Raw genomic sequence first — 12,185 nt, forward strand, 5'->3', positions numbered from 1 at the left:
CCCACAGTCCCCCCCAGAATAAAAAAATAAAAATAAATTTTTATTCCATTCCCCACCCCCAAGAACCCCTCAATGCACCAACAACCAAGAGAATGAACTAAAGAGAAAAAAGGACAAGACAGAAGAAAACAGCAAACAACAATGAAAAAAATACAAATATTTAAAACAAAGGACATCAAGGCCAACTGAAATCATAACAGCAATGCCAACTGTATATGTTTGTGTGCGTGTCTGGCACTATTACATGTATGTGTGTGTTCTTGTATGTGTTTATTTGAATGAGAGTGTGTGTATATGCATGTGTACAAACACCTGCACGGCATCAGCCTCAGGCAAACCGGCATTAGTTGTAAAAACACTGCCACTTAGTGTAATTCAAATGTACTTTTATTATGTTTTATTTAGACTTTTTTTTCTTTTATCTTTTGACCATCATTCTCTCTCTCACACAGCAACTCCACTCCCACTTGTCTCCAATTCCACATACCAACCCTCAGCTTCCTTCAGCCCATCCCATCTATCTCTGCTGGCCACCCACTTCATGTTTCCACGCAGCACATATCTTTCAACTATGCTATGATGTTTAACGTACAATTTCAATTTATCTAATCGAATAGAATCTACAGATTGCGTGTTGAAGATAAATACTTTTACTAAGAGTATTAGTATATTAGTAATTGATTGACCCGGTCTCTCCAGATCTCCTAACAGTACCATTTCTAGGGTCAATTTTAGATCAATGCTATGCATTTTCAGCCATTCCTGAGCCTGAGACCAAAAACAGGCTACCTGAGGGCAATACCAAAATAAACGGTCTATTAATTCTGTATGCTCACAACAAAATCTGCAGAGCTTTGATGATTTTATGCCCCAAATATTCAACATTTTGTTAGTGGCAAGAATTCTATATAATAATTTTTGCTGAAAAGCACGAAGTCTTGAATCTTGCGTTGTTTTATATATCCACTCATACACCCTGTACCATGGAATCGGTACATCAAAAATCTCTTCCCAACTATTTTGCAATCTGTATGGTACAGTTGTCAACATCCTGGTCCTCAAATGAAACTGGTATACTTTCTTATTTATGCTATTTTTATTCCTCCACCAGTTTTGATCCATTATATTGGGCAGACAGACCAGTTCCCTACCTCCTCCCGCTGCCACCCACCTCCTCCATTTTTGGGCAATGCTGTAATCAATTGGTTGTACTCTTGGATTGAGCAGACCTTCCCGTACAATTCTGATAACTACATGAAGGACATAACTCTACCATTACAATATCATTTAAGAACAAAATACAATTTTTAAACACCTTTCCCATAAATACAGGTATTTTATCAACCAGCACATTTGAGTTCAGCCATAATATTTGTTCTATCTTTTCAGGGGGATGAAATTGAAATTACCTGTTGTTACTCACAATGTTTAGAGTCCATAGCCCACTGGCCATCCGATCATAACATCATTTGATTGTGATCTGTGTGTTGGTTCAATGTCCAGATGATAATCTTGAATATTTGAGGACACGTAACAAACTTCCTGAGTGATTTCCTACAGTTGGTATAATTCACTTTATTAAACAAGTTGTTGTTTTGCTTCTGACATTTCAGTCCAGCTGAGACCAGTTATGGGTGACTTATAGGTGACCTGTAGATGACCTGCACCAGCCTGACTGGTGAGATGAATGATAGAGGGTGAGGAAGTTGTGTAAACCTGCTACTGACTGCTGGTACCATTGGTACTGGCAAATAATCTGCCATTAAAAAGGCCTATGGCTTTTAAAAAGTATGACCGTATATTCATAAAGAATAGAAATGTAAAGGGTAAATTTAGGTCTGGTAGGCTAGTCTGTTGGCCAGTATAATTAAGATGCAGGTGTTATTGTCAGTGGCTCGTGAAGGCAGTGTGGACCCATAAACACATCATGGGGTGTGGAATGCTGCGCTCACGTGCTATCTTAGTTATCGGAAGTTCAGTGGGAAATTTCACTTGAAAGACCCTCCAAGTTGGAATTACAAGTGAGAAACTCTGAGAAAATGTTGCTGTCCGAGTTGCCGAGTTGTGATGTCTCACCACTGACCTTTTACCTTTTCAACCAAAAGATGACAACAAATTTGTTTTGGACAACTACAATATTGTTTGGCTAATGTAGCTTGTTTGAACATATATTGTACATTTTAAGCAAGTTAGCTAACTTTATTAAAAATAATTTTACCTAGATTATTAAACTAGCTAAAATCTTATTGGTTGAAGAATTGGTCTGACCAAAAAGCACATGAACAAAATTAAGTTGTATTTCCGACATCACTAGGAAGCTCAGATGAGCATTTGAATGCAGCATAAAAAAAGAAAAAAAAAAACACAATGCAAATAGTCCGGGTAGCCATTTGATTACCTGTTCAGGAGTCTTATGGCTTGGGGGTAAAAACTGTTGAGAAGCCTTTTTGTCCTAGATTTGGCACTCCGGTACCGCTTGCCATGCGGTAGTAGAGAGAACAGTCTGTGGCTGGGGTCTTTGACAATTTTTAGGGCCTTCCTCTGACACCGCCTGGTGTAGAGGTCCTGGATGGCAGGCAGCTTAGCCCCAATGATGTACTGGGCCGTAGGCACTACCCTCTGTAGTGCCTTGCGGTCGAAGGCCGAGAAATTGCTGTACCAGGCAGTGATGCAACCATTTAGGATGCTCTCAATGCTGCAGCCGTAGAACCTTTGAGGATCTCAGGACCCATGCCAAATCTTTTTAGTTTCCTGAGGAGGAATAGGCTTTGCCGTGCCCTCTTCACGACTGTCTTGGTTTGTTTGGACCATGATAGTTTGTTGGTGATGTGGACACCAAGGAACTTAAAGCTCTCAACCTGCTCTACTACAGCCCGTCGATGAGAATGGGGGCGTGCCCGGTCCTCCTTTTCCTGTAGTCCACAATTATCTCCTTAGTCTTGGTTACGTTGAGGGATAGGTTGTTATTCTGGCACCACTCGGCCAGGTCTCTGACCTCCTCTCTATAGGCTGTCTCGTCGTTGTCGGTAATCAGGCCTACCACTGTTGTGTTGTCTGCAAACTTAAGGATGGTGTTGGAGTCGTGCTTGGCCATGCAGTCGTGGGTGAACAGGGAGTACAGGAGGGGACTGAGCACGCACCCCTGGGGGGCTCCAGTGTTGAGGATCAGCGTGGCAGATGTGTTGCTCCCTACCCTCACCATAACCATAATTATCCTAACCTGCTACGTTAATTCTCCTAACCTGCTGTGTAAGTTCTACTAAGCTGCAAGGAAAACTTGTCTTAACCTTCCAGTTGTAGATATATACCACCTAGGGGTTTTCTCATTTGGGAAATATATTATTATGAGCCGTCCTCCCCTCAGCAGCCTCCACTGCACAAAACCTATTAGAGGAAGAGAAGGTCAGAGGGGAGGGACCTCTGGCTTTCTCATCCAATGGGTTTTGGAAGGAAGCGAGGAGAGAGGAGGTGTGAAGTATGCAATTGAAATTCTCCCCCAGTTGCAGGCAATGTGCACACATCCTACAAATGTTTAGGTGCACGGTACATGAAACAAGATTGGTTATGCCACCTAGTGGATTCAATGGTGAATAACATTACTGTAATATCAAATCAAATCAAACTTTATTTGTCACATGCGCTGAATACAACAAGTGTAGACCTTACCGTGAAATGCATACTTACAAGCCCTTAACCAACAGTGCAGTTCAAGAAGAAGAAAATATTTACCAAGTAGACTAAAATAAAAAGTATTAATAAAAAATAACACCATAAGAATGTAACACCACATGAAGAGGCTATATACAGCGGGCTCCGGTACCGAGTCAGTGTGCTGGGGTAAAGGCTAGTTGAGGTAATCTGTACATGTAGGTGGGGGTGAAGTGACTATGCAGAGGTAACAAACAAACAGGGAGTAGCAGCAGTGTACAAAAGGGGGGGGGTCAATGTAAATTGTCCGGTGGTGATTTAATGAATTGTTCAGCATCCTTATGGCTTGGGGGTAGAAGATGTTGAGGGGCCTTTTGGTCCTAGACTTGGCGCTCCGGTACCGCTTGCCATGCGGTAGCAAAGAAGATAGTCTATAACTTGGGTGACTGGAGTCTCTGACAATTTTATGGGCTTTCCTCTGACACCGCCTATTATATAGGTCCTGGATGGCAGGAAGCTTGGCCCCAGTGATGTACTGCGCCTGTTGCGCCTTAAGGTCAGATGCCAAGCAGTTGCTGTACCAGGCGGTGATGCAACTGGTCAGGATGCTATCGATGATGCAGCTGTAGAACCTTTTGAGGATCTGGGGACCCATGCCAAATCTTTTCAGTCTCCTGAGGGGGAAAAGGTGTTGTCATGGCCTCTTCATGACTGTCTTGGTGTGTTTGGACCATGATAGTTCGTTGGTGATGTGGACACCAAGGAACTTGAAACTCTCGACCCGCTCCACAGCCCTGTTGATGAGAATGGGGGCTTGTTTGGCCCTCCTTTTCCCGTAGTCCACGATCAGCTCCTTTGTCTTGCTCACATTGAAGGAGAGGTTGTTGTCCTGGCACCACACTGCAAGGTCTCTGACCCTTACTGTAATATTTGACCATGATAATACATTAGGTCTTTAAAAACCTTGTGATAGCTGACAGCAGCTATAGGCCTAGGTTATTATGGTCATATTTATTATGATCAATTGATTTGATGAGGATGTTGTATTCTAAAGTAAAAGGCTTTCTTCTGGAAGAAAAATATTTTATATGACTGGCTGATCATTATGGCCCACTGGACAACGCTTCGTCCCAAAGAATGCCCGCTAGCTAAAGCAGGCCACTGTGAGTATGCTAATGAGTTGCTAGTTAGCTAGCTAGCCAACTTTACATACTGTAAAGCTAAGTGAAATATCATCAGCTAACTAAATGCATATTAGCTTGTTATCTTGATGTAGGCCTAGCCCCTGTGACCAAGAATGCGAAGGTAACCTGCCTAAATGACTACCGCCCTGTAGCACTACTTTGAAAGGCTGGTCATGGCTCACATCAACACCATCATCCTGGAAACCCTAGACCCACTCCAATACGCATACCACTCCAACAGATCCACAAATGACGCAATCTCAATCGCACTCCACACAGCCCTTTCCCATGTGAGAATGCTGTTCATTGACTACAGCTCAGTGTTCAACACAATAGTGCCCACAAAGCTCATCACAAAGCTAAGGATCCTGGGACTAAACACCTCCCTCTGCAACTGGATCCTGGACTTCCTGACGGGCCGCCCCCAGGTGGTAAGGGTAGGCAACAACATCTGCCACACTGATCCTCAATACCGGGGCCCCTCAGTGGTGCTTGCTTAGTCCCATCCTTTACTCCGTGTTCACCCACGACTGCGTGACCAGGCACCACTCCAACACCATCATTAAGTTTGCTGATGACACAACAGTGGTAGGCTTGATCACCGACAACGATGAGATAGCCTATAGGGAGGAGTTCAGAGACCTGGCAGTGTGGTGCCAGGACAAAAACCTCTCCCTCAATGTGAGCAAGACAAAGGAGCTCATCGTGGACTACAGGAAAAGGCGGGCCGAACAGGCCCCCGTTAACATCGCCTGGGCTGCAGTGGAGCGGGTCGAGAGTTTCAAGTTCCTTGGTGTCCACATCACCAACGAACTATCATGGTCCAAACACACCAAGACAGTTGCGAAGAGGGAACGACAACACCTTTCCCCCTCAGGAGACTGAAAAGATGTGGCATGGTGCATCCTATATAATAGGCGGTGTCAGAGGAAAGCCAAAAAAATTGTCAGAGATTCCAGTCACACAGGTCATAGACTGTTTTCTCTGCTACCGCACGGCAAGCAGTACCGGTGCGCCAAGTCTAGGACCAAAAGGCTCCTTAACAGCTTCTACCCCCAAGCCATAAGACTGCTGAACAACTCATATTGAACTGCACTGTTGGTTAAGGGATTGTAAGTAAGCATTTCAGGGTAAGGTCTACACTTGTTGTATTCGGCGCATGTGAGAAATAAAGTTTGATTTGAAGAACACAATTCTCCAGCGTACCAGTGGCCATCGAAGGTGAGCATTTGCCCACTGAAGTTGGTTACTATACCGAACTGCAGTCAGGTCAAAACCCTGGTAAGGACGATGAGCACGCAGATTAACTTCCCCGAGGCCTCCCTGCTAGCTGTGCCACTAGAGATTCTGGGTTTGAGTTCAGGCTCCGTTGCAGCCGGCCGCGACCGGGTGACCCATGGGGCGGCGCACAATTGGCCCAGCGTCTTCCGTGTTAGGGGAGAGTTTGACCTGCAGGGATGTCCTTGTCCCATAGCGCACTAGCGACTCCTGTTCCGGGCCGGGCGCAGTGTACGCTGACACGTCGCCAGGTGCACGGTGTTTCCTCCGAAACACATTGGCGCGGCTGGCTTCCGGGTTAAGTGGGCATTGTGTCAAGAAGCAGTGCAGCTTGTTTGGGTTGAGTTTCAGAGGACGCACGGCTCTCGATCTTCACCTCTCCTGAGTCTGTACGGGAGTTGCAGGGACGAGACAAGACTGTAACGACCAATTGGATACCATGAAATTGTGGGGGGAAAAATGGGTAAAGTAACAAAAAATGTAATTAAATAAAATAGCTTCCCTGAGACGGTTTCTGCAGAAAGTCTTTGGTTGTGTAAACCCACAGTTTCATCGGCTGTACGGGTTCTGGTCTCAGATATTCCCGCAGGTTAAGAAGCCGGATGTGGAAATCCTGGGCTGGCGTGGTTACATGTGGTCTACGGTTGTGAGGCCGGTTGGACATACTGCCAAATTCTCTAAAACAACGTTGGCGGTGACTTATACAGAAATTAATATTAAATTCTCTGGCAACAGCTCTGGTGGACATTCCTGAAGTAAGCATTGCAAATTGCATGCTCCCTCAAAACTTGAGACATCTGTGGCATTGTGTTGAGACAAAACTGCACATTTTAGAGTGGCCTTTCATTGTCCCCAGCACAAGGTGCCCCTGTGTAATGATCATGCTGTTCAATCAGCTTCTTGAAATGCCACACCTGTGAGGTGGATGGATTATTTAGCAAAGGAGAAATGCTCACTAACAGGGATGTAAACAATTCTGTGCAGAACATTTTAGAGAAGTAAGCTTTTTGTGTGTATGGAAAATTTCTGGGATCTTTTATTTCAGCTCATGAAACATGGGACCAACTCTTCACATATTGCGTTTATATTTTTGTTCAGTGTAAATACCACGTTAATGAGAACATATACCTGGCCATTACAACATATCAAAGATGTTTCACCAACTTTTTCTCCCGCTCTGCTAGCCGGGTTCTCGCCGCTCATTTCCCACAATACCCTGCACATTTCTCTGTGTGCCATCAAGAATGAATGGGGGCGGACCTTCTCCTGCTGACGCCACGTCTGGTGAAAATGCACTGTTAGTTTCCCCCGCCTACTCAGACAGCTCACCTAGTCTATCAGCTCCCCCTCTGTAATGTTAACCAGCTAGCTAGTAGCAGAAACTCACTGTGGCTAGCGAAGTAAATGAAAAAATAGACATCTTGTACTGTAGCTAGTTCCGGCCTTGGCTGTAATACCGGCTAAGGCATAATAAGAAAAGTAACGAATAATTGTTTATAACTAACGATAAAATGGCGGAAAAGCCAGAGGCTGGAGACAGCGAAGACGAGGTTGAAGATGTGTACGAAGTGGAGAGGATTATTGACATGCGAACGGAGGAGGTAACGAAACTAGCTAGCTAACGTTACTGCTCGGCAGTTTTGGTTGTTAGCCATCTAGCTGAACGTTAGCTTTATCTAGCTACTGTACACAATGTGACAACAATGAGCGGGTACCGTGATTAATTAATTTAAACTGTAAATAGACAACATAGCTAGCTAGAAATGCTGAAATATCCACGCACAGTTAGCCAACTGAAAGGAAATTGAAATGGCTGCACAACTTTGCCCATACGACGCCCTCTCCTTGCGCTAGGCCAAGGTCGGACAGACTGATGTTATTCTTTCGCGTTTCTGGACTTCAGCCAGCCCCACTTGCGCAGACTTGCCAAATACAACAAACCCTCTGTACTAAGCCTTGCACAACCAAGTCGTAATTGTCTTTAATGAGCTAGCTAACTAGCTACATGTGCTAGTTAAGTTGCTATGCCAGTTGGTTAGGAAAGTGCTAACGTTAGCAAACTAGCTAATAGTCTAGACATGTTTATGTAAGTTAGCTAGCTAAATAGCTGGACGTATTAGCGATTACGCAAATTTTCCACGGTACGTAATAAGATGGTACAGACCAGAGCTATTAAGATATTACTAGCTGTTACAGTTTGGCGGATAGCCGTTGATACTTAGGTAACGTTAACAGTTAGTGTTAAGGGCATGCAGGACATTTTCGACCAGTCTCTAATTGGCAATACTTAAACAATTCCCGACTTGGAAACCACCGCTGTCTTATTAACTTCCATGGCTAGTTGCAGGTTGGAATTTAGAAAATGCGCCATTTTTTTAAAAATTACATATTTTTTTTGCACCATGAAGTAATCCAACAATGTGTATACCGCCATCTTGTCTATTTCAAATCTTCTCTCCATCAAATCTTCTCTCATTGATGGAGAGAAGATTTTAAAGGGACAAGATGGCAGTGTACATACACATTAGTTTGTTGACATGGAACAACTGACTTACCTGGTATGCTAATTGGTGTAGACAGTCAACCATTTTTCTTACACCAATCCAATGCTTTTTTATGTATGAGGGTAAGTTCACACTTTGGGGTGGGGTGGGGGGCAGAGTTTGGCATAGGTCCCTGACAATCACAGTTGGCTACCACATGTCAGTCTGGTGACATCACTGTACTACACTATAGAGGAGAGTTGCTGAGTTGTCACACAACATGGGCCATGTGTCACTGAGTGATTAAGCAGTAGGATTCTCTATTAAAGTGCAAGCAAGAATCAATCTGTGTGAATAAGTAAATGGAGAGAATGTGTTTGTGTAGGTCTGATCTGTGTGAGATTGAGAAAGTGTTAGGTGAATGGGAGAAAAATAGGATTTTCTGAGGCTTGTGATTGTGGCTCAACAGCGATTCAGAGTGAAACACCCAGCCCCGCCAAACCTCCAGAGTTCCGGAAGAAGAGGGGAGGGCAGTATTGGATGAGGAGGAGTGGTGTGTGTGAAGAAGTCACTTGCACAGCCAGTTCCTCTTATCTAAATTGCTTTTGAGCTGAGAGTATGAGGGCGGGAAAAAGGAAAACAAAGCCTCTGAGGGAGGCGGGTGGAGAGAAACCTGACTCTCGTTGTGCTTTGTTTACAATCACGACCAGCCATGCACTGTGTTGCAGTCACATGTGTACCTCATTTGAACCAGAACACATTAGTCACGTGATACAAGCAAAATCTACTGTCAAAGTAACCAGGTTTTCAGCCAACTTTTTATGTGAGTAAAGGACATGTTGGATAAAGAATGTCACGACAGGAGTGATGGAAACAGCAAATTTGTCTAAACTTTCCAGATGTCGACAAAACAAAATACGCTAGACAAGGTGGGATCTTTTTGTGAGAAATTAATTGTGAGAAATGGCAGTGGAAGCACCTTTATGCGCTAATATTAATATAATATCAAAATAAATTTGGCTTCGCATGATATGTTGTGGTCCTCCCACTACGACTCAGGAAAGCATGCAGTTTATTAGGCTACAGATTAAATAAGTTACGATAAACTTCACAGGGTGGTGAAAGTGCGCGATGATGAGCTTGATTCTTCTTTCCAATAAATATCTAGGCTCTTCTGGTGACATGATGATCATGCTTGGCTGTCATTTGACAAATAGAAATGATCTCTTTTGTCCAAAATAATATCATCATGTAGGTAGCCTACCCACACTGTATCTGGGAACTAGAGCCACATGCCAATAGAAGAGTGTGCACATTTGCTATAAAATGCAACATGTTTGTGACAAAACGATCAGTAGAGTTGAAAATGTGATGGAAACCCATTTAACTTTGGAAATTAACCTCAAAGTTGTTTATGTGCAATATATCACGCACAGCCTTTTATCTGCAACAAGTACATTTGATGGAGACATCTCTGGTGGGAAAATGCGTATTGTTTTTATGCATATTTTAGAATATTTGCATGAAAATCTGTCGCCATTTGGATGGAAACCTAGCTAGTGTCAGAACGGTTGTCCCCTGTGAATGGTTCTCTTTGGTGTCCCAGTGCCCTGGATGGGAAGGAGGGGACTGGGAGTTCTGGCTGTGTGCCACATTGCCAGACACAGCCGCTTAACGGAATGTGTGTTTGTGTCAGATGGAGAGGTCTGAGTAGGCATGTGTCAGACTTAATACAAACTCTAGGTCTTTTTTATACACACAGGAGGTCTATGAGTAGGTGTAGGCCCAATACAGTCACTCAGTCAGTCTTCATCTTCTGCAATGATGTGAAAGAACTGAACCTTAAAAAAAAAAAAAAATCTCCATATTGCTCTCACCCACTTGAATTTGCCCTTGTCTTTAGGGGGAGGTACTGTACCGCGTTCGCTGGAAGAACTACTCCTCTGACGATGACACGTGGGAGCCTGAGGCCCACCTGGAGGATTGCAGGGAGGTGCTCCTGGGCTACAAGAGGGCTCTGGCAGAGGCTAAGGTCACGAAAGACCAAGATGCTAAGAAATGCATGGTAAGTCCCATCCAGAAGGATCATAGCCATCGTAAGAAAGGCGAGTCTAATTGCTGGAATGGAAAGTGCTTTATAGGACTGACTGTTACATGAACTACCTTTCGAGTAACCAATATCACTTTCAATGGCTGATGTGAATATCCCCTCTCCTTTGTAGAAGTTGCCCATGAAGAGTGATGTGTTCGATGCTGACTCTGACAGCGACAGTGATATTGACAAGCCCACAGACCTGCATGTTAAGAAGAAGAAAAAGAAGAAGCCCAGAGAAGAGGAGGAGGAGGAGGCACCTCCCCTGAAGGAGAAGAGGAAAAAGAAGAAAGACAAGCGCAAGGAGGACTTCAGGCCTCGTCCGGCACCGGAGTCTGATGAAGAGGAGCTTTCCCCTCCCCCAACCCCTGGCCGCGGAACCAAGATGTCCGACTCCAAAAAGAGATTTGTTGACTCCGATGAAGAGGAAGAAGCCCCTGTGCCCTCCAAGAAGCACAGGAAGGACAAGGCCAAGGATGGAGGAAAGCACGGAAAAAAAGAGAATGGGGAGGAAGGGAAGAAGAAAAAGAAGAAAAAGAAGGATCGAAGGGGTGATCTGGAGTCCACTGAAGATGAGGCCACCGCCCCTCTGGAAGAGGAGCTTAGCGAGGGGCCATCTGAGTCCCAGACAGATGATACCACCACAACGGAAAAGTCTCGCGCTGATGACAAGCCCAAGAATAAGAAGAGTAAGTCAGAACTGAAGCTGCAGGGCATCAAGGACTTACTTCAGGACAAGAAAGGCAAGAAACTGGAAACTTCGTCGCCAATGCTCTCCGCAAGCGGCCTCGCAAAACTGAAGAGCCTCACTTCCTCCAAGAGCCAGGGCCGGGATGAGCCCACACCAACCTCTGACTCCAGCGACACTCCTGCCCCGGCCCAAGTCCACAAGAAGGCCAAGGGCAAGAGCCACGAGGCCACTCCTGCACAGCCTAAAATTCCCTCTTCCTCATCCTCGTCTTCCTCTTCCTCCTCTGGTGCAGGGGCAAGCACTAGCAAGACTGTGGAGGAGTCTAAAGTTGTAGTGGCTGGGGATAAGGAGCCGACCGCCTCCACTAACCTGTTTGAGAAGTTCCTGCTGAACTGCGAGGCCAAGGACCGTGTTCCCCGCAAACAGATGGTCCACCAGCCCACCCCCACAGAGAACACTAAACCACCAAAGGTATGCCAAGCAGTTCTGCACTAAATGTACGGGGTTAGTAAATAAACGCTGGTGATATAGACTTTGAGGGCCCTGCCACTGGCTATCTTAAGCTGCCTCAAGTAAAATCTTAATTATATTTATGTTCAAATTTCAGCTCATAGGGAAAATTGAGAAAAGGACCAAGCCGACAAAGGAGTCACCTGCTCGGAAGCCAGAGACAGATAAGTCCAAACATACAGACGGTGAGAAGAATTAAAAGGGTCTTTTAAAAGCTTTTATTTTTTTGAATGTAGTGGACACAGCCACTAAATATTGACTCAATCAAGACATAAACAAAAATGTAACTGACATTTTAG

The 12,185-nt window shown here is 44.6% G+C and overlaps 1 protein-coding gene across 3 annotated transcripts in view; it reads left to right on the forward strand.

The window, feature by feature from the left end:
- Positions 1-7,396: 7,396 nt before the first annotated feature.
- Positions 7,397-12,185, forward strand: part of LOC129820966 (M-phase phosphoprotein 8-like) — a 64,682-nt gene continuing 59,893 nt past the window's right edge. For 2 of the 3 annotated variants that reach the window (XM_055878132.1, XM_055878133.1), the window contains exons 1-4: positions 7,397-7,711; positions 10,497-10,658; positions 10,816-11,847; positions 11,984-12,071. In XM_055878132.1, coding sequence (XP_055734107.1) covers positions 7,622-7,711; positions 10,497-10,658; positions 10,816-11,847; positions 11,984-12,071 — 1,372 coding nt within the window. In that variant the 5' untranslated portion in view covers positions 7,397-7,621. The remainder of the gene's footprint in view (positions 7,712-10,496; positions 10,659-10,815; positions 11,848-11,983; positions 12,072-12,185) is intronic. The other variant, XM_055878140.1, reaches the window with a different exon arrangement.

This window comes from Salvelinus fontinalis, chromosome 23 (assembly GCF_029448725.1).
Source record: "Salvelinus fontinalis isolate EN_2023a chromosome 23, ASM2944872v1, whole genome shotgun sequence".
NCBI lineage: Eukaryota > Metazoa > Chordata > Actinopteri > Salmoniformes > Salmonidae > Salvelinus > Salvelinus fontinalis.